Genomic DNA, 22,329 nt, shown 5'->3' with positions numbered 1-22,329 from the left:
AGACCGTCCCATGCTGTGCTGTAATACCAGATGCCTGGCTTTTTCAAAAGTTGTCAGGCTAATTAGTATTTTACAGTTTTAAACAGAAAATAAGAAAGGAATTGTAATTTTAAGTCTACTGCTCTATGAAAATTCTTTACTTCTATAGGTGGTTGCAACAAAAGAGTATTATCCCTTTTTAGTTTTTTAAGCACTGTAGTCTTATGTGACATGTGGCACTGAACAACCCAGATTTCCTGAGAAGGAAGGAACTTTGGATTAGTACACAACGAACACCTTGCTGGTTATATCTGCTTTAAAAAAAAAAATTACTTTCTGAAGCTCGAGGTAGTTCTATCTGCTTTGCTGCTTGCTTCAGCATGTAGGTCAAGTAAATATCTCGTTCAGAGACAATCGTTCGATGAAGATCAGGAAATTCTCCAATCATTTCTGCCATCATCTGCTCCAGTAAATCCTTCTGTTTGCATTTCTCCACATCATCTTTACTGAAAGAAAGGTAAGTTTTCTCAGTATCTGTTATGCTTTTAAAGGCCAATACAGACAAACCAATGAATAAAAACAACTGAGTATTATACACATTATTCACATAAACCCACACTCCACAGTTCTCCTCTTCAAAAGCAAAACGAACTCCCTAAACCTGTAAAACCGGATACCTAACAATACCTCTACAGTGAGGGAAAGGGAAAGAAGAGAGGTCACTTGCCTTTAGGCAGTACAACTGGATTTTCACCCTTCTCAGTTTGAAGGCTGACAACTCAACTGAGCAAAAGCACTAGAGCTTCAAAGGAAATAAGTTATCACGGTGCCCCACTTTCGGTGTATATTAGTAAGATCAGAAGAGGCAACACAGAGCACTCCTGAGGAAGCAAATCTGATCACTGAACACACAGAGGCTCTATTTAAAGAAAAAAGCACACCATAAGGCACAGTCTGAGGAGATGGAAAGAGTTGTGCAGGTTCCTAGTGTCAATCACAGGTCTTCAGCAGGGAAGTCAAAGTTATAAATCAATTCCCTGAACAGAAGAATAGGAAACGGGCAGGAAATAAACAAATAAAAACTGCAGGAGTAAATGTAATGAGCTTTTATATTTTTATAGGTGATGTTAAAACTTCTGTTTGCACCCACAGTTGTGGTATAGCCATAGTTTATGGCAACAAAATCATCTGGTTTGGCATCACTGTCTACTGAAGAATGATGCCAAACATGCTTTTCTTTAGTTTCCAAGATCAAAAGGACACTACAAATGTCAACAGGGACAACCAAAAAGAGAAATGCATTGCTAGCTTTCAACAGATCATAGAAAAGCTATCAGACTGACACAAATTTGATGCTCAATTATGACTCCATTTTCTGTAGAATCTCATGCTGATGCTGGGTGCACAATACCCCCCTCTCCCCAACAACTTCCCAATTATAAACACCTTTCCTTTAAAACCCATACCCATGATATTTTTTAAAAATCAACATAACAGATCGATCAATTGTACAAGGACAACTGAGACATTACGTCCAAGCTTCAGTGGGAAGCTAGTGTGCATACACTGTAATTATCCTAATATTGCGGGTGAAAACCAAAATGTTCTTAGGATGGATGAAAGAATGAGAGAATTTCCAGAGAAATATATCCTCCAATGCCCCCCAAAAACCTGCAAATAGCTTCCTGCTGGTATTAGACTAGTAGGTAACAAGACTTACTTTGCACATGAACTGCAGTTAACGGATTGAAAGAGGGTAAAACTCATTTTACAGATGAATGTAACAGCAAGTATTTACAGGAAAGGACAATTAAGTAAATGCTAAAACTGGAAAATGGAAGATTTGATTGACCAGACTACAGTTTGAGCCCTGGCCCAATTTTAAAAGCTTAGAAAAAAAATGCCACAGATCACTTCATGAGCTGTGCAGAGCTCTGGCCACAGGGTATGAGAAAGGCACTGAGATTTAAGGACCACGTGGACAGGGAACCCATTTCTGGCAAGCCTCCCACCACTGCGAATCTGGTAAAAGCAGATTGAATTTAGGAGGACAGCTGTGCATGTGTTCTCACCCAGTACAAGCAAGTTATCGCACACCTACTCGTGGAAAGAGGAAGCAAACTTGGCACAGGGATGTCTCTGAAGGGCAGGGGAAACCAAACTGAGCTAGAGGATAGTCTGTGAAATATTACTGTAAAGCAAAAGTTCTTAACATCCCTTTATAAAGACAATAAACATTAAGAGTCCACATGCTGCCCACAGACTTTAAACATTTTCTCTTGTTCCAAAAATCTGCTCAGACAGCAGATTCAGTTCTCAAACTGCCCCGATCCAGATGTGACTTAGCACAGCTGGCCCAAGTCCTTTGGAAATCTTAAGAAGGTATAAATTAGCATAGCAAGGCCCTATTCTCTTCCATTTACAATATCCACACACAGTAGCGGGAAAGATTTTATTTTCAGCATACAAATAAAAAATAATTTTAAAAAGTCTTTTTCTTAAGTACACTAGGAATTCTCCGGCACCAAATCTTTTACTTGACCTAGAACTAACGTATCAGAAGACAATTAAAGAAAGAGTTGGAATAAGATCAGAAAGCCAGCTTTCTTTTAAAAAAATATGGATTATTGCAGGGTAGTTTGTATATTTATCCTTCTGACTAACTTCAAGTTTCACTGCATCAGGCTGGGTACTGAGGACTTCCAGCTCATACTAAAGTCAAACTGAAGAATTTAACAATTCACCCTGATAAACATATGTGATGCTTACTCATACCTGATTGGGTCAGATAAGAAGCAAAGGCCCCAGGCAAGCTTGACTTTTTGCCAGAAAGAAAGTGCAGCAATTGCTCTCTTAAATGTAACAGGGATGGGTCGGTCTCCAAGGTGGAATTTACAAAAAGGTACTTTACTGGCCTGAAAGGGAAGATACAAATCACTAGTCAACGTTTCATACTGCAGCACAGTACATCCTTATTAAGAGGACGTTTGTTTTATTGTGTTATACAAGGTATCTTAAAAAAGAGCAAGTAGTGTCATACTTCAACATCAAAAAATATTTTGGCTTTGCAGTAAGTAAAATTTCCAAAATACTACTTCATCAAGGAATACAACAGCTACAAGATGCAGTAGATATTACAGTAAAAACATGAAGTTGTAATACCACCCTCTTTAAGTTACTTTTACCTAAGCAGAAAACTCCTGCTTACGACCACTTAAGGTGAACAGATGGGGTTCAGTATCTGTCTGGGTCTGAATAAAGTCTAAGGTGAAACAACTGTGGTCATTTTGCTTTTACCTAGGGTTTGTCAGGATCACTAACCTATCAGTTTGTCATGGCAAAATATATTCAAGGAGGAGCTTATGAAACAAGAACTGATGCCAGATACATGACAATGTGAGGTGAGACTTTGCTGTAGCTCAGACTGACAAATTTTAGAACAGTATGAAATTTCTAGAAAATTCTTTCCTATGCATACCTGTTTAAAAATTTCAAACAACTACTTTACAACAGGACAGAGCTAGTGTATATATATATATATATTTTTTTTTTTTTTTTTCCCCCTTAAAATGGGAAACACTTTAAATGTTTCACTCTAGTCTGGAATGCTCAGGAAAACAAGCCTTGAAACAGTTTTCTTTTTATTAAGGATAAATATACTAAATTATTCCAGATTCTTTAACAGCTATGTTATTTCAGATTTCCTTACTAGTACCTAATTTACATACAAATAGCAAGATACATTCTGCAGTGAAAATAGTGTCTCACTACTGCCAGACAAAAAGGAATAGCTGTGATACACAGTAGAAGTCCAGCTACTATTTACTTCCCAGTATCACAGCGGGCAGTAGTACAAAAGGGAACATTAAAAGACCAGATAGGATTAACAGACCAGTCAGTTATTTCACTTCCCCAAACAATCTTTCTAGATGAATGTGTTAGATCTCATTAACGCTTTAGAGTTGGTTTTCACAGCCTGAAACCCTGACACCACCAACTGTGGGACCAGGATCCGTATCCAGAATTCAAAACCAATTATCTAACAGGAACAAAATAAATAAATTGTTAATGAAATGAGAGCAAATGCCATCAAAAATATCGTCAGGAAAAACCCTTATAATTTCAGAGTTGCTTTCATGCCACTTAGGGCTACAAACCTCTGTACTTTTGAGTACACTTTGAAGCTCAAGATGATTCTTACTACTTCATAAGCTTCAGCACAAGTACGGCCAGAGTGTTCTCTTCTTGTCACCAACAAATGGTTTTAGTTCGACTCTGGGAGCAAAAGGCCAGTAATTTGACCTCAGAAAAGCCATTTCAAGTTCGCACCTCTTTGAAAGCTTCCCTGAATTCTCCTCCTGGGGCCATTCCCAGCTGTTCTGTGATGTGAGCAGAAACCTTCAGAAGCAGCATTTGCATCAATCCAGACATGACTCCATTCTGGTGGAAGAGGGAGGAAAACATAAACAAACAAAAAAAATCAACAAGCTGTGTGGATTTCTCAGAAGAATGCACTGTTCAGAGTCATGAAAAAAACATTAATCATCTTAGTGAAGAAGCAGCAGTGAAGCTACCTTTTTGAGCCAATTCACTGATCAAGACAGCTCTTACTTCGGTTTGTACCAGTTGTGAAGTACCTTTTCACTTCAATGTGTGGCCAAAGTATTCTCCCTTTCAACAAATATGTATGGCAGTGTTAAGAAAAGAAAGGAGGGCAGCCAGACTTACTTCAGTCTATATTTACTCCACCTGCTTGAAGAAAGTGTCTGAATAACTGAATGGTGAAACAGCTCATACTGTGCATTTAATTTTGCTTGATCTATCTGGTTACAAAAAAAAAAAAAGACCACAAGAGTATATTCCATTGAACGTGCAGTGAATCCCGTGTTACAGAGATACTGAAAGGGAAATAGCTAGTGGTCTAATCATAAACACTTCCACAATCCTGGGAAACACTAGGTCAGGGACTAGTTAGGTTAAAAGACACAGAAACACAGAGAATCTAGCGCTGTGCAAGAAATTGCTGTGCATGACTTCAGCACATAAGACCTTAGAAAAGACCTCACAGTCCCGAGTATGACTCACTCCCACAAGCAGACTGAAGGCCCCTCCTCACACAGTCTATTACTTTTTGTACAGAGACCTAAAACCAAGACTTTTTTTTTAAAAAAAAAAATCTCATATATATATACGTATGCAAAATTTCCCTTCCCTATCCTTTTACAAAAATAATTAAAAACATCTCAAATCCGTTCAGAGCTGTTCCTTCTGTCCAGCTCTGGCTGTCCTCAACCAGTTATTTTTATGACTTTTTATGGCTGTCCCCAAGCATAACCTGTACCTTGGTTACACAGCTCCTCCAATTTGGCATCATAGAATCATAGAATGGTTTGGGTTGGAAGGGACCTCAAAGATCATCTAGTTCCAACCCCCCTGCCATAGGCAGGGACACCCTCCAATAGACCACGTTGCCCAAAGCCCCATCCAACCTGGTCTTAAATGCTTCCAGGGAGGGGGCTGCCACAGCCCCTCTGGGCAACCTGCTCCAGTACCTCACCACTCTCATGGTAAAGAATTTCTAACATCTAATCTAAATCAACCCTCCTTCAGGTTAAACCCATTACCCCTTGTCCTGTCACTACACTCCCTGATAAACAGTCCCTCACCATCTTTCCTGTAGGCCCCTTCAGGTACTGGTAAGCCGCAATTAGATCTCCCCGGAGCCTTCTCTTCTCCAGGCTGAACAACCCCAACTCTCTCAGCCTGTCCTCATAGGAGAGGTGCTCCAGCCCTCTGATCAGCTTCGTGGCCCTCCTCTGAACTCGGTCCAACAGCTCCATGTCTCTCCTGTACTGGGGCCCCCACAGCTGGACGCAGTACTCCAGGTGGGGTCTCACAAAAGTGGAGTAGAGGGGCAGGATCACCTCCCTCGACCTGCTGGTCACACCTCTCTTGATGCAGCCCAGGACACGGTTGGCTTTCTGGGCTGCAAGTGCACGCTGCTGGCTCATGTTGAACTTCTCATCAATCAACACTCCCATCAGTCCATATTGCCACCAAAAGGGACATTCCCCCCCCCCCCGCCTTGCCAAAGGTTCATTTCCTTCTATATCACCAGCTTCATGCAACTGAAGATGAGGTTACATGGGATAGCTTGAGTTAATACAACTGCTTGAAGAGACCAGAGGAAGGTCCTGGTCTCCATTCCTTGCTTCCAGGGCCATGCTCAAATGACCCACCCTGTGCCACATCTGATGCTTGTGTGACCTCTCCAAAGGCTGTAGGCAGTTTCTGCAGTTAAGTAGACTCAAGTTTCACTGAGGACCAGAACTGGCAAAAGAGAGGGGCTATTTTCAAAGCCAGTTGATTATCTCCTTGATCATGCTACCAACTAGCAAGCATGGCAGAAACACAGGGTGCTGGGCTCCTGGGGAGAGACGAGGAAGAAAGAGGGCAGTGAGAAAAAGGCTTTTCAGCATCCTTAAGATCCAGTTCAAAAACCCAGGGGATAAGGGTTTCCAGAAGTTCAGAAAAGATGCCCACAAAGAAAACTAAACTAGGATAATGCAGCCCGAGGTTATTTGCTGGCTGATCTCCCCTTCAGGATTGATGTATTTGAAGTTGCATTTTTACACTGTGACAGAAAGATTCATCCTGCTGGCTAACAGAAGGATGTGTCTTTGAAGTGCGTCCCAGTCATTTGTGCTCTTAACCTGCACAAAACTCAGTGCCTGTCGTACTTTCTCAGTATCAACGAGATAAAAAGTGGCAAGAAGCCGTATGTAGCAGCAACCAGTAACGACTGGCTAGCCAGAAAGTGTTGGGGGATAAAGAACAAAATGGACGAAAAACAACGGGAACAAAACAGTAAGAGGTTATTATCAATACCAGATTATTCAATGTCAGAGAAAGGAAAGCTGACCACAAAATAACATTAAATCCAAGTGGCTGGCAATAATTTCACAGGTTAGATGCAACAGCCATATACACAAAGCAATGCACAAGTAGAAAAACTTAACTGCATAGGCAGACGGATGCAGAGTCAATTTTAATCAGCCCAGTGTTCAATAGCAGTCAGAAAGCAAGAAGAGTGAGAGGGATTACCAGGTAAGGAACAGAATAGAAACATCAATGTGCTGCTGTACAATCTTTAGAAGACTCCTGTCTTGAAAACAAGATAGTTGAACTAGAAAATGTGCAAAGAAATACCAAACATACGAGAAGAGATTAAACATATTTAATACTCATGAGGCTTGGGAAAGGATGACTGAGGATGATACACTATCAGACACCACGACTAGCATGGAGACAGTGAAAAGGACAGGAAGAGAGAGGAATACCCAGGCAAAGTACAACTGCAGAATCTAATGCCTTTCCCCAGGCACCTGTTACTGGCAGCTGCCTGAGGGCTGCTGAAGCAGATAAATCTTCCACCGGACTCAGCACAGAAACGCTTATACTACATATGGGAACACAGCCTAAAGAGCGGGCGCTGGGGCTACTCTTCAACAGTACACCAAATCACAGATCCAGTACTAACTGCAGAACTTCAGGCAGAAACAAACCATTTGTATTTTAGTCTTCTGGATTTCTTCTTTTAAAAACCCCAATTCCCACGGATACAGCCCTGTGCAAACAAAGCTTTGCCACCTGGAGACTGGAACTGGTTTTCCTACTGCTGCAAGCGCACTGGAGGTTAGACTTGAAAGCACAAGTGAAGGCAGCAAGTGACAGCAGCCTGCTCCTGTCCATATGGATGTACCCGTCATCTATGAATACATGTTATATCTGGTTTATTTAATGGGGCAATCCTGTAGGTTACCTAAACATGGAGGGCTGTATTACATGGTGCAAAACAAGAGCTTTTTCACTGGCCAGAAGCATAAAAAACCTCCCAATGTTACAATATATTCCTGCACAGGTAACTTGAAGTTAAAGGAGCAAGTTAAAAAAATGAGTTTGAGCTAAGATTTTGCTGCCACCAGCCCACTTTCTCTTCTGCCCCAGATCAAGGTTTCTCAACTCCTCCTCTGTGTCAGGACTAGCAGTCACACAGCCCCACAGGGACACAATGCAGCTAAAAGCAAGCCCTGGTCAGACTGCTGCATGGTCATGGTACGGACACGGAAGGGACAGTGGAAATGGGAAGCCAGGGGAGAAGGTAAGACAAAACCAGTCTTACCAGTTTGGTTTAAGCCAACTCTTACTGTGCGTCTTCAGGTAATCAGCATTTGAGCCAGATACCAGCCTGCACTGCCTTGCTTTGCTTACCGGAAATCAAACAGGTAGTTCTCTGCAAACAACTGTAAGGGTTTTGAAATTCAAGGAGGGGCTGGAGGAAAGCTGTTTTTAACCTGCACCAGTTGCTTGATAAGCTGTGAATACCAGTGACCCATTGCAAGTGTGTAATTGTCTCATATTAACACTCTGCTTGGTTTCCAACTTCAAGTAAGAGCAATGAAATGTAATTTTCTGCTTAAGATTTATACAAGTGATTATAAAGACACAGGTTTTTTTTTTTTTCCTAATTTCATACTCAAGGATGAAAGTTGCAAGCAGTTTTGACTTTTGGTGTAACTTTTGGACCTGAATGCACACTTCAATGACAGAGGACAACTGAAGCATGACTGAGCAACTTACCAGCTGGTTTGATTTTTACTAGAGAAAAACAAAGACACTATAATTTAGCATGAGACAGTTATACTGCTTTTCCCTATATAACCCATGCTGCTACTGAATCAAAGGGGGAAGGCTGGGTTGGGTTTTTTTTTCTTGACAGTATAGACGGAGAAATATAGTATTTAAAAGGCACACATTTTATTATTTGCGTTATCCCTGGTGACAAAGGAGACTAAGATTGAGCTGTAACAATAGGAAGGGTCTTTGTCTTATTCTTTGGCTTTGGAGCCAACACAGTCTGCATTTCCTACTGTCTGCACACAAGATCACTTCAAGCCCTGGTAGGACGTGCTAATTACAAAGCTGCCAACATGAATTTGCATCACAGAAAAAAAAGTGTCTGCTATTTTATTGTCATTGCCCTTTTCTTCTTAACAGAGAAGCACAGCAAAAACTGTTACATTTGGCTTTGATACTAAAAAAAGCTTCTGTGCCTGTTTACTAGGTCAGAAGATGCCAGCTATGCTGTTCTGGTTGTTGTGAATACGCTGCTTTTGCCTACAAGCATCAGAACAATCCGCCTTACCTAAAATAAACAGATGGATGCAGTAATTCATGCAATATGCAAGCGTTTTGCAATGTTCTTTCCTTTGATAGGACATAAATACAGAAAACAGGAAAGACGCATTATTGCCTAACTCTTGAGTCAGAAAGCTTGCCCTAAGACATTATGTACACACACACACTCACAAGTAGACTAGCCCCCAGCCTTCTGCATGGATGTAGATTATATTCTTACGAGGGGTGCAATCCTGAAAATTCCCCAATTACATCAATAAAACAATTCCAATATATAATTATCACCAACCAAAAAAACAATCTATAAATTTGTTAATTCAGCTGGACCCTGGAAACTCTTTTTACTATTGACCACATATTGACATTCTAATCAAACGTCCTGTCATTTTTAAGTCAACTTGCTGCTGTTTCACTGTGCCTAGCTTAAAATTACTTAAATACAAGCTGAGTGAAACTGAAAAAATACAGGATGACACTTGTTTTGCGTACACATCCCAGACAGCCTCAAACTGCCAGAGTAGTTATAATTTGAATAGAATCCCGTATTTTTCATCCCGAATTTTTCAAAAACCTCCCTCAAGGCCTACTGTCAATTACAGACTACTCCAGAGACAAGTGGACAAGAATTAAAAAGAGAGAGCAACACACTAGGATGAAGAAGGAATGCAACTAAACAGATCATGACAAACAATACCAAAATTAAGTGCTCCCCTAAATAGCTGTTATACAGATGCAGATTGCAGGAATAATAATCACATTTAAATGTATTAGCAGAGCATTACAATTACAAAGTTAGACTTGTGTCCTGCAAATGGAGCAGCTGTTAAACCCAGGAGGACTCCTGCCGAGGTCAACTGCCCAAACAATCCCGTTGTGGAACAGAAGCCCTCAATACTCCAGCTGGAAAAAAAACCAAACAAAACCCACAACCAAACCTAACTTTGCCACTCTAACAGTACTCTCACCTAGGTGATCAGCATTAGGTTCCCAGTTCTGGTTGTAACTTGACAAATTGCTCTTAACACAAGCCTTTAATTCTCACTGTGGGAAACATACCTGCTTTATAGCTTGTTGAAGTTTTTCCAGATTTATTTCTTTGGCTTCTTTTAGTAATGTCTTTTCATCCATCTTTAACATGGAAACTCTGTACTGGCATAGTTCCACCACAACTACATCAGGCTGCACTTCTTGTATTGTCTGAAAAAGATGAATTTATTTATACCAGTTTAGGAAGCATTAAACGGAAGTGCAGCCAGTACCAATACCATAATGAGAAAAGGGACTTAATAAAAGCACACTCCAGCAATCATTTTCAATTAAAAGAACAGTGAAAGAGTAAATAAGACTTCTCCAAATAGCTATGCATTGAGAAAAACATTAAGGAAGGTGACAGTGAAACATTTTAGTTACTGGATGCTTTGGGACAGGAAGATGGAGAACACATTGCGCTGGGGAGAGGGGGGAAGAAAAACTTGATGTTAAACTTTTCACATTCACAAAGTTCCTTTGACCATATTCTGCCACCATTTGCAATCTGAGTTAGAACAAGCTTTGTAAGAACCAGGGTTGATGATTCTGGCACAAGATTCCTCCCCCTCTAGCTCCTGGAGCATAAAACCACTCTAAACCGCAGACTTTGCATGAGGTACAGTATGAAATAGCTCCTACTTTCATGAGAGCTTTGGACCTATTTGCACATCTTGAGAACAGAATCCAAGTTTGGGGCAGCATGGTTTTACAGCTCAGTATTATACACCCCAGGCACAGAGAAGTTGTAAATTGCAGTTTCTGTTCTTGGCTTTGCATCTTCTCAGCACATCCCCATCACAGTGAGTACGCAACAGCCACAGTATGCACTGTCGGTGTGACATGATGCTGTATGGTGACAGGCAACGTAAGCTTCGCTAGCAAGACTTCTACATTTAACACTGGCACTGTACCTGCCTTTGTTGTTTAAGGACAAATAAAAGTATTTGAGATGGGACACCAATGTATTGCATCAAATATTTTTAAGATAATGTCTGCCTCTTAGTTCATCTCACAGTACTGTTAGGTCTCCAACAGCTAACAAGAAAAAACAGAGTTTAGAGGTTACAGCACAGAACCAAGTCAGAGAGATGGACTTCATTCTACTTAATGCTAAGTTGACAACAGTATGAACAGGCTGCTGAAGGGTTCCCACTTAGTATTCACCTTCACTACATCCTTTTTGCTGCTGTCACTGAAGTGGGCTGTTCCAACCACATATACTTTAGATCCATCCTCGGTGTCAAGCTCAGTCACAGTGCTTGGTAAAGTAGGCTTTTTCTGCCTTTTCTTCATCTTCACCTCCAGAAGAATTTTAAATGCATCTGCATCAGCTATAAATGTACAGAAAAATAGAAAAGCAAAGCACACATGACTATAAAGTGCAGGTAAGTAAAACAGAAAATAAAAATGTCACCACTAAACAGCAGAGCAGAGCTAAAAGGCCATTGATTTACCACTGTAATCTTACATTCAATTCTGAGGCTACATCATTGAGAGTGCCACCACTGGAGAGGCTGCCTCCAAGCATGGGTCTCAGTCCAGGTTTCCTACCCTGTGGACACTGGGACAGGTTGTCCACGCAGTTCAGTAAGGGAAAGAGAGAAGCTGTGTGGCAGGTAAGGTGGATAGAGAAGCAAAGAATACTTAGAAAAGGTATACACTAAATTGGAAAAAAAAAAAAAAGAGCATTTTTTTAATTCTAGAACAAAAGCGCTCCCTTTTGGGATTTTATCTGTATCAACAATAGCAACACATGTACAATGGTGTGAGTACGCTGGTAAAGTTACCTGCACGTACTGGTATATACAGGATACCTACAGTACCAATCTTAGCCTTTTCTGTGATTAACACACCAAGGATCAGTATACAATTGAAAATTAAACCTTAAGAGGTATTCAGGTCAGGAAACCAATCATTCTTCACTAGTTTCAACAACAAACTATTTAATACCAAAATGGTACAACATGAATTCAGCCCACCTATGTCAAGCTTGCCATGGAAAACAGGATCTATCAGTTCCATCACAGCTGCTTGTTAAACGTCAGAAAGCCTCATTAACCAAGATACAGAAGCTTCAGTTTTACATCAATGGGAAATAGAGTAACTTTGAATGAGTCATCTTTATGCTGTAATGCATCTTAGGAAAAAAAAAAAAAAGCACCAAGTAGGAAAGCAGAGTTTTGTTTCCAACCAACTCTCTTTCTCTGGCAAGCTGCTGCACAAGTTAGCAGAGGTCTCAAATGGTCCAGAAGCCTGGAATAGGATCATAATCCCAGGGAAAAAAAAAAAGGTTAGTGAACAGTTCGCAGGCAGGATGTCGAAGATGCAGGTAGATTACAGCTTCCTACCATACATTCATTCGTTTCACGAATCTGGTTTAACTGTGTGGCTCCAGCCCCAGATCTGTCCCACAAATACTTATCTCACAAGATTTTATGTCAAAAAAAAACCCAAACCCAAACAAAAGCCACCTTCCAACATCCTTCTTAGCATTTTAGCAGCCTACTACTTCATGGACAATACTCAAGAACACAGAGTGCTGCAATCAGTACAGTCTGATCAAAGACTGTGTTGCTGCTAAAATAGATGGTGATGCTAAGGAGAGAGTGGGGAAAACATGACTGTAAAAGGAAGGAGAAGAGGTAGAGCTTTTGCATTTGTAGCACTCTCAGTCACATTATCATAAAAGCAGCCATAGTACATCAAACAAAATCTACCTAAACAAATATCCTGCCTCCCACAATTGTCAAAAGTGGATATCTAAGGAAGAATATAAGAAATGTGAAAGTGCGCAGAATACCTTCCCCAAATACTCTCTTGGTCTGAAGCCATTTATGGCTCAGATTCCCCAAGTTGCAAGTGGTTTCTACTTATTCAGTAACCCTTACAGGATTTAAATTTCTATTAATTTTTCAAGTCTTCACCTCATACATATATTCAGAACTGGCCTGAATAATGTTTCATGTGAAGAAAAACTGCTATAACAGTGCAGTACCAGATGTTATCATTTAAGAACATAATCAAGGAAAACATTCTCAGGAGCAGCTATGGTTTTTTATTAAACCAAGTTCTATATCTGGAGAAAAAAGCAACATAAAAAATTAATCTGCTTCTGTAGGTCTGAATGCTTTTCCCATAGCTTTAGTCAAGGCTCTGTTTGCTCCCATGATTGTTATTTCTGAAAGCTGCAATCCCTAGGGATTATTTAGCAACTTCAGCATTATAGTAACCTTGCTGTTACCCGTTAATTTGCCCTAAGGTGGTTCAGAGCCCATTATTTGCCAGAAGGCACAATCTGAACGTTCCTGTTGTCCAAAAGGAGCATCATATACATTAACATCACACCAGTATATCAATAAACACAAAGTAAATCCTAAGTAGTCTTTGTTTTCTCCTCCTGAGAAAGAAATGTCTGTCATTATCTGATCCTTACCACTAAAAGGTAAGGATTGATACTCTTCCTGGGCTTCACAAGACAGTTTTGGCTGGCATACTTCTGTTCGACATCCCGCAGGCTTGGCCTTCATATCAAAACATTATCATGCTGGCAAGGGCAAAGGATTCCTCTTGGGACAACTGATTGAACATCGTAACACTACATGCCAGAACACCAAAGCAAACGTACTTATCCATCTCTGGCTTAGAGAGCAACAACCGAGTTTAAAACAATAGTTGAGTATATTTATTAAATCAAAACCCATTTACTTTCTTTTGAAAGCATGGGAGCAGCAAACTGACAATCGATATGTCATTGCTCTTTCCAAATTTGGTTTATGCAGCTGGGCCTTTCTACAATTCACAAACAGATTAAGTCAGATATGACCTCATTCGTATCTCCCTTTTGTGCTAACAGCCACATCCTTATTAGGTAAGGAAGAGGCATGGACATTTAGCTTAATATACTTTGAATGTGATACACCCTCCCCAGTCAAACCAGAAACATACAGATATTCTGCGATACACTTGACGTTTCCTTTGGGCCATCTTCTGGTGCATCAGAGGAGGACATTGGATCTGCAGCAGCCTGTATGAAACAAATTCAAAAGGAGGCTGGGAATTATAATGAAATGTTTTAATACATCTTTCCCCTTGTGAGTCTGCTCGATTTGAACCTACATATAATATTCAAGCAAGTAAATAATTTAAGCAGCGTCAACAGTTTAAAACATTGTGGTTTTACAACTGGTTTTCTCCTAGCTGGATAAGTATGAGAAAGAACATATAAACCCGCCCCCCCATTTCATGCCTATTTTAAAACGCAATATTTATACCTGACATGGAGTTAAAAAAAATAATCTGGTTCTAGAATAAAAAGAACAAATTTGTCTCTAACACCACTATAGCGTTTCCTGTGTTGGAAACTAAAATGTGCACTGATTATTATAATATCATTGCCATTTATAAGATGCCGTATTTGACTCAACTACCAGTCAGCATTAGTCTGTCAGGAGTCTGACAAAGTTAATCAGCACTTATAAGAATATACACATCCATTCTAGAAGAGCATGCTCAAATATTTTACTCTGTTGGAATAAGTGTAAGGTAATATGCACGTAACATGCACACCCAATCTTATAAAGTTTACGTGTATCTTTATATACATCAGAAATAAAAATCAAAAGGATGCAAAGCATCTGCATAGTTTTGTTCTCTAAAAGATCAGAAGGTCATTGAAAAGTTTCCCAAAGACTGACTTTTAATATTATCACTAAAAGTGTATGAGGCAGGTCTTTGGCTAACAAAACTATTCTTATTTTTAAGTAACAGGCAAGTTTTAAAACCCGTGCATAGAATTCAAACAATTCCAGTCATTCAGCCTATGTCATCCAAGCTGGAGAGGCAGAGGCAGTACAGAAAGAGAGACTTAAGAATCAGAGAAAGCTCAAGTATAAACTATTTTTAGGCAACTGTATTAATTCTAAGTTGAATCAGGATGATCATTGTGAGAATTTGGAATTCTTGAACAACAATAAGTCAAAAAGTTAGACACAGGATGTGATTCCATCATCATTCAAGTACCTTCCAAATGAAAGGCAGTATTAATGAGTCCACAAGCAAGTAGCCAAGCTCTCCTGAAGGATGTCAGCTTTTTAGCTAGAATGACTGGTTTATTTACTTTGTACATAACCTGGTAGGATTTAAAACAGGACTGTACAAAGCACATCCAGTTGTTAAGAGCTTTCAACAAGAGTAATTTCTCCTTGCATTCCATTATGCCAAATAGTAATTTTTCAGATAATAAATCCTGAGTATCTTACCTTGGCCCCACTGAAGGTAAGGCAAAATTTATCATACATTTCATGGAGTAAGACCAAAAAGTACAACAGCTTTACAGTGCAAAGTTTAAAACTCTCACAGCAACATACCATCCTTTCACTACAAAGCAAAAGTCTGTTCACTGACAACTGCAAACTGCAATTGCACTGCAAATTGCAATTACATTCACAAATCTAGTTTAACACCAGCTCAGCTTTTGATCACAGCATATGGCTTGTCTCCACTGCTTGCATACATAACTCCAGTCACAAAAATATTTTGGAAAAATGTATCCATCTCTAACATATGGAATTAATCCTGTCACTTATGTTGGCTTTGTCATCATAACAACCTTACAACACTGCAGTGGGAAAAGCAGTAAGCACCACATTAGGAGTCTGCTGTTCATTTGTGGTTTTGTTTTTTTTTTTTAAATTAACTAACATGACACAGGAACTGACATTCTTATCATTCCTAAGAAAAAAAAATTTCCTCAGCTTCACCTATTACACCAGAAAAAAAGGTTTTGAGATACATGGACAGTACTTAACCTATGTACAGTGAGATCATTCGTATTCAATCAATTTGTATAACTTACAAAACATTTTTTCCTCCTAAAAGCTTAAGCTCACAGGTTAGGCTATTTTCTGCAATTCCTCACTTGCAAGTAAATTAATACAAAAGACCCTTTTTAGCTTAAATTGGAAGGAAAAAGACCCTGAAAAGAACCACCTAAATATGGTAAAAAAAATAGCACTCAGCTCCCACTCCCGTTTTAAAAGGGATCTCACACTGGTAGTCTCGACTCTCTGACTCTGCAGACATTCCGTGGGGATGAGTGGAAGGACCCAGCTGATTCGGTCTCTTGACCTTCCCTACAATTCTACCAAGAAAAAAAATCTTCAGCTCCAAGCCCTACCTCAGGCTGTTGTTCCTCTTGCATCCCTGCAGCGTAGGCTTATTTTCACCAAGCACACAAGAACTGCAAGAAGTAAAAGGAATGGAAGAGAATTAGTGGCATAAACAGGAATATTTATTTAAGAACTGTAAGGGGAAAAAAAAACCACAGAGGTGTGTCTACAATTTCTAATAAAAGTTGAAGTAACAAAAGTGGCAAACTGAAGATGCACAAATGCCACCTTCTCAACTCCGCTGCTATTAAAAAACCCCAACCCAACAAACCACAAAAAAAAATTCCAACACCACCCCACCGCCACCCATCAGTAGGTTAAAACTAGTCTGTTTCAATATGGTTCTTGTGTAGGCTCCAAATCCAGAGCATAGTCTTGTTCTCACACACAATGAGAATATCTTGATAAACAAGGGCGCATTTCATGGGAACTCAGAATTTGCCTTTTTTGCTGTCTTAGATTCTGAAAAAATGCCTTTTTCCTCCAGATCACTCCCAAGTAATTGAAGATACAGGATGGCTGTCAAAAAGGTTTAAGCAATAGCAACAATCTTGCTCAACTAGATCAGTAGTTCTGTCTTGTCGAAAGAAACTACATCAAGAGTTTTTAGGCAAATTTTAGGAATCGTCTATATTTCTAGGACTTCACTGCTAGAAGGAATAGGAGAGCAGTTGCGGTCTTAATATTCAACTAGAGCACCACACACACTGTTATCTGATCTGTGCCATGCTATCATGTATATATTTACAAATATGCCATGGTCAGAACATCAGTCAGATCATGCCTGTGTGAAATACCCTGGGAACCGGACTTTCAAACCCTTAGTGAATGGTTTCCATGTCTCAGTTTTAAGATTCCTTCTTCCATCCATATTGTTCAAGTGCAGAAGTTCTCTCTGAGGCTGGCAGAGTGCTATGATGTGCCTTTGACGGCATTCTAAGAGGACTGCACAGGACACTGAATGCATGACTAGTGCTCATTCTGCTTATTCTCCCTGCTACCCCACTAAAATTGAAGCACTCAGAGAAAGTACTGCTTCTTCACTACAGCATTTTGGGTGACCTCCTACGTTTCTATAAAAAGGGCATTCGCCTGGGCAGCGTGAAACATGCAAGTGTAATTCAGACACCTGGCACACCTCCCTCCACACATGTACAGAGGGACTTCACACCTTCGTTTTGTCCACTGCTAGTGGTCAGCCAGTGAAACGGAAATCACAGCTGCAGGCTGGGCAATAAAAATGCAGACTGGCCAAGAGCTGGTTTTGCTACAATGCATAATATAAATTTAAAACTATGACCACGCCTTCTCCCTTTTGAAGGAGTCAAGTGAAGGAAACATGCATTTCAGAGTAAGCTGAAACAGCAAGTGAAGCTGAAATGCTCTTTTCTGCTTCAGTGTTTCTACGATTTACATGCAGTTGGACAGCAGAAGGAAAGAAGGAACCCCTTGCCCCGAGACCCACACCCTGAAGGGGGACGCACCAGCCCACTGACACCTCACACCAGACAGCCTGGCCAGAGCTGGGTGGTGGTGTTTGAGGGCTTAACTGAAACCAGCACCTGTTTTTACGCTGTCCTGTCTCTGTTAGATTGGTTTAACTACCTGTTGACTTGTGCAGTAAACCAGACTGGAGAGTGGATTCAGGTTAAAAAAACCCACCTTTTTTTTCCCCCACCCTACCAAGGCATTTTAAGCTCCAATGACCAAACAGCTGCAGGAACAACTCCGGCAGCAAAACTGAAGGGAAAGTATGAAGTGGAGATGCTGAAACAAACACTGGCCTCTGAGAAAATATTTGTCCAACTACAACATCAGTCAGGGCTGTACCAACACTCTGATGCTCAGCTCCGGGCTTGGTTCTCAATTGGTTTACATGCAAAATACCACAGTGGTTTTCTGCCAGTGAATCAGTTGGCCCTAAACACAAACTGAAGTTCTAAGCTTGGTTAAGGCCTGCCAAGGTTTTAAAACATGTCTCTTATCTATGGGAGTGCTCTTAAAAATAGTGAAGTGCAAGTTTCAGTTAAAGAATAGACTTCTATACAGAAGCAACGAGTGACTTTTTTTTTTCCACCAAGTGACATTTTAGAAAACCTCATCCCGTTCTCACCACTGGGTAAATGATGTGTCTGATACTGGACAGAGAGAGATCTCTGAAGTTTACTCATACTAGCTAGCACTGTTTTTTACTTGACCTGTATAACCTTTGGAGAAAGTAAAGCTGTTCAGTGTGGTTCCCAGCTCCACCATAGCCGGGTTCCAGCTTCTGCAGGGAACCATTGGCACAATACCATGATGGTCACACGAGAGGCTGGGCAGCCACATCAACAGGCAAGTCTGCTGCTGCTTTCTTCCAGGAAATCTTGTTCTCAGATGCTTAGATCTGCTCAAGATCCACTGGAGGTGAAATGCTGTTGTCAGCAGCAAACTCCGTCAACTGAACAACTGTCATGAAAATCTGTGTGTGTTCAAGCCTTTCCTTAGCGTGAGGGATGACAGGCACAAAACATGTCAACACCAGAGTACCGACAAGGCTGGCTACTCAGCTAGCCAGTGTCCTCATCAACAACATCGGAGAAAGTACATATATTCCGGGATCTAGTCAAATACCACGGACTCCAGGCTGACCTAGCTCATCCACGTGGAAAAGGTACCATCCCTGTATGCCCATGTATTCACAGAAGATATCCACATCCCACGATACTTGAAATACTAATCCTGAAACTTCTGAGGGAGGACTGAACATACCTTGCTGTTACACAGTTAAGGACCTGAAGCACATGAATCTGTACGCACTTCCTCCCACCACATCCAACAAAGAGAAAAATGGTGCTGATTCAGATCAAAACCTGGCAAACATCTGGGCAACTTAAATCCAAGCATTTCCAAATGTCTTAGAACTTGATTTTTTCAACCTTGCAGCTTCTTTTTGTTTTTTAATAAAGTTCAACTTCCTAAAGAAATGAGACTAGGTAACAAGGCAAAGCATATTTTTCTGTGCTTGCTAAGCCACAGGTGAATTTTAAACAAACTTGGCAGGGAGGTAAGAGTCTCACACTCATTCAGAGGTGCAGCTCACAGCACTTCCCAGCCATGAAAAAAAGATTACTGAAGATTACAGGGGGTAGTGCATAAGTGTGTGAAAAAGAGGAGGTCGGCAGAACCTGCCAGGGAGCAGAAGGAAATTCAACCCCCAGTTGTAAAGCCACAGGCAAAAGCAGCTGTTCAGACAATTATATATTGTGTCCCATAATATGTATACCACATCATCTCATAACCTCAAGTTTTTCTAATTACCATGGGATTTGGCATGAACATGTGAAACCAATCTAATCCCTTTCCTCCAGCTACTTCAAAAGCCTGTAAGAGGCCCTCATAAGATAAATCACATACTGAAAATCTTAGATATGACAGTGCATTTCTTTCAGACAAACTGGGAGATGCAGATTCTAGGCACTCAAAGACCAGAGATTAGAAAGTATTTCTGTTCTCTTATCTGCCAGGACACTGTCTTAATCTGGGATTCATTCCTTCTGCTGAGAGCGCTACCAAGAAAATTCCTGGAACCAGAAGAAACAAGGAGCCTGACCTGGCTCCTTATGATCAAGCAAGAGTGGGGTTTGCCTCTGGAATTTTCTTGAAAGGACTCCTTCACGATTTAATTCCTAATTCAATCATGTTTTACCCAGCAAGTGGAATTCTTGTGTTTGTTTCATCTCTGCTAGTCCTAGAGGGCTTGCCATTCACTGGGTGATTAAATATTGTTCTTTATGTATACACGTATGAACAAATGAAGCCCTTCTCCCAACTCTTAAGATACCTAGGCAACCAAACAGGAATTTTTGAGACCAAAGAATGGCAAGCCTAAAAATTTAGCCATCACTGATCTTACCGACAGGCACCTATTTCCTTTCAAGGTCTTCTTGTCCTGGCAGTACATGCAGTGCAGCCCTTCACACTGACAACAGCACCGTGGAAAAGGGGCTATATTCTTCCACTACACTTTGGGGATTGTTCTCTTCCTCCCAACACAAAAAGCTCAGAAAGAAGCACACTGGTAAGTGCAACATCTTCTAGCAATGCTTATCCTGCACGGTGGCTGACGAAAGCAGGGAGAGAAAGACCTCTCTGCCATGCTCTTTCACATCAGTCCTCCAGCTTTCCTAATGTAAAACAGCTTCAGCAGAGCTTCCTCTTTGTGTGAAATCTGCTCATGAACTACTGCCTCGTTTTTCATACCAGGTAGTCTCAGCTGACCTAAATGTTTCGATTCTAGCTGCATATTTAGGCATCTGAAACTCTCAGCCAGCAGTCTTGAGGAGACAAAGAGGTATGCTCACAAGTCAGGGGTTCTAGCAAGGCAAGTTACAGGCACTAAAATGTGAGCTATTGTTAAATAACAAATGCCCTTTCTAGTTTTATTTCAACTAGGTGGGTCAGTGAGAACATTCAAACACAACACAGAGGATGGAGAGGCAGTTCATTAAGGTATCCTCCTACAATAGGACTGAATTTCTTCCTTTATTGTCTTGTCTAAATTTGCTTCCTTCAGACAGTGATTCAACTGAATCAATAAAAAAGCTTTTTTAAAAACTATCATGCTCCTACCTATAAAACAACTTAGTCAGCTACTCTTTAAAAAGAAGATTTTTATTGAATATTTTCTTCCTTCTGAGCTATACAGAAATTCAGGAGCAGCATTTGCTTTCCTCAACATGTTGACACTGCAAAAGGGAAATAAATTTCTCTGTAGTCTTCTAATTGCTCCATATTTTCATGCATGCACATCAGAATAACTAGTAAGAAACAAGCACAAAACTACCACAACTTGTTTCACCTTCTATTGAAAGGGAAAGTCAACAATTTTTATGTTTGATTCCACCCCCCCCAATCTAAATGCATGTATTACTGCTTTAGATAGTTACAATATTCACTAGCACTGCAGAAGGTATCCACATCTCTCAATACTTGGAGTATTAATCCTGCAGCCTGTAAAATGGGATTATATGTACTTCCCTGTTTTACAAATAAGAAACCGAAGCATATGAATACTTAAAAACATCTACAAACCTGACCTCTGGTATCTAAACAAGTAGTTAGGAGGCTGCTGGAGCTTTCAAAGCATTTCGATTTTGCTTTTAATCATTGGCCCTTCGGAATTGTTCCCCCACAGCCCCTGGGACAGCACTTCCTCACATTAACACGCCAACATCACTCATTCTTGTTCCTCTAGAGTCAGTGTGGGAAGGACGAGAGGTGTGCTAAGGACTGAATTTGATTGAAGAGCAAATTGAACAATAAAGTGGGCATCCTCTACTGAGAATACAGCACACCTCTCACAGGTCATGTTGAAACTGAGCCAGAACTGACCTGCACTGGATGTAAGCCACAGGGCACATACAAACAACTATTTCATGAACAGCCTCCTGACCCAGCCCTCTAACCACAATATCCCGGGCCAGAACACAGCCTCCATCCCCTCAGTATGAAATGCAGCAATAAAAATTTACTTACATCTACATGCACGAAGTGTGCCGTGTTCCTTTTATCCTCTAAACCTGCAGTTTCACTAGCAATGGATATTGGATTTAGCTGGTACAGCCTGTGTGCTTCAGACTCATATAATGCACTGCACGAGCACATCTCATTTGAATGCTGCTATCCATTAACAGTACCACTTATTTTATGTAAACAGAAAAGGCGTATCAATGCTTCAGAAGATACGGACACAGCTTTTCTCCCACTGACAATCCACTGCACTCATTACGCACTGCCTAGAATACCTAACAAAGTACTTTCCATGCCTAACATTTAACCTGCTAAGGCAAAACCAAATGAACAGATAGCCACTTATGTCTCAGCACCATCCTCTGCAATGGAAGCAGAGTAAGATTGATGAGGCTTCTTCCATGCTGTTGTACAGAAATCTTACAAATGTTTACAAACTATCATC

At 40.5% G+C, this 22,329-nt stretch overlaps 1 protein-coding gene across 5 annotated transcripts in view; it reads right to left on the bottom strand.

Moving 5' to 3' along the window:
* TRABD (TraB domain containing) overlaps positions 1-22,329 on the bottom strand; it is a 36,762-nt gene that overhangs the window by 8,912 nt on the left and 5,521 nt on the right. For 4 of the 5 annotated variants that reach the window (XM_054818278.1, XM_054818259.1, XM_054818250.1 and 1 more), the window contains exons 2-8: positions 16,382-16,444; positions 14,152-14,230; positions 11,371-11,537; positions 10,234-10,374; positions 4,309-4,419; positions 2,755-2,894; positions 313-485 (exon numbers count right to left, since the gene is read on the bottom strand). In XM_054818278.1, coding sequence (XP_054674253.1) covers positions 313-485; positions 2,755-2,894; positions 4,309-4,419; positions 10,234-10,374; positions 11,371-11,537; positions 14,152-14,230; positions 16,382-16,405 — 835 coding nt within the window. In that variant the 5' untranslated portion in view covers positions 16,406-16,444. Of the gene's footprint in view, positions 1-312; positions 486-2,754; positions 2,895-4,308; positions 4,420-10,233; positions 10,375-11,370; positions 11,538-11,674; positions 11,812-14,151; positions 14,231-16,381; positions 16,445-22,329 lie in introns of those variants that run through there. The other variant, XM_054818286.1, reaches the window with a different exon arrangement.

Source organism: Grus americana, chromosome 1 (genome assembly GCF_028858705.1).
Source record: "Grus americana isolate bGruAme1 chromosome 1, bGruAme1.mat, whole genome shotgun sequence".
Taxonomy (NCBI): domain Eukaryota; kingdom Metazoa; phylum Chordata; class Aves; order Gruiformes; family Gruidae; genus Grus; species Grus americana.
The sequence above is the reverse complement of the archived record's forward strand: the minus strand, read 5'-3'. Positions and strand labels throughout refer to the sequence as shown.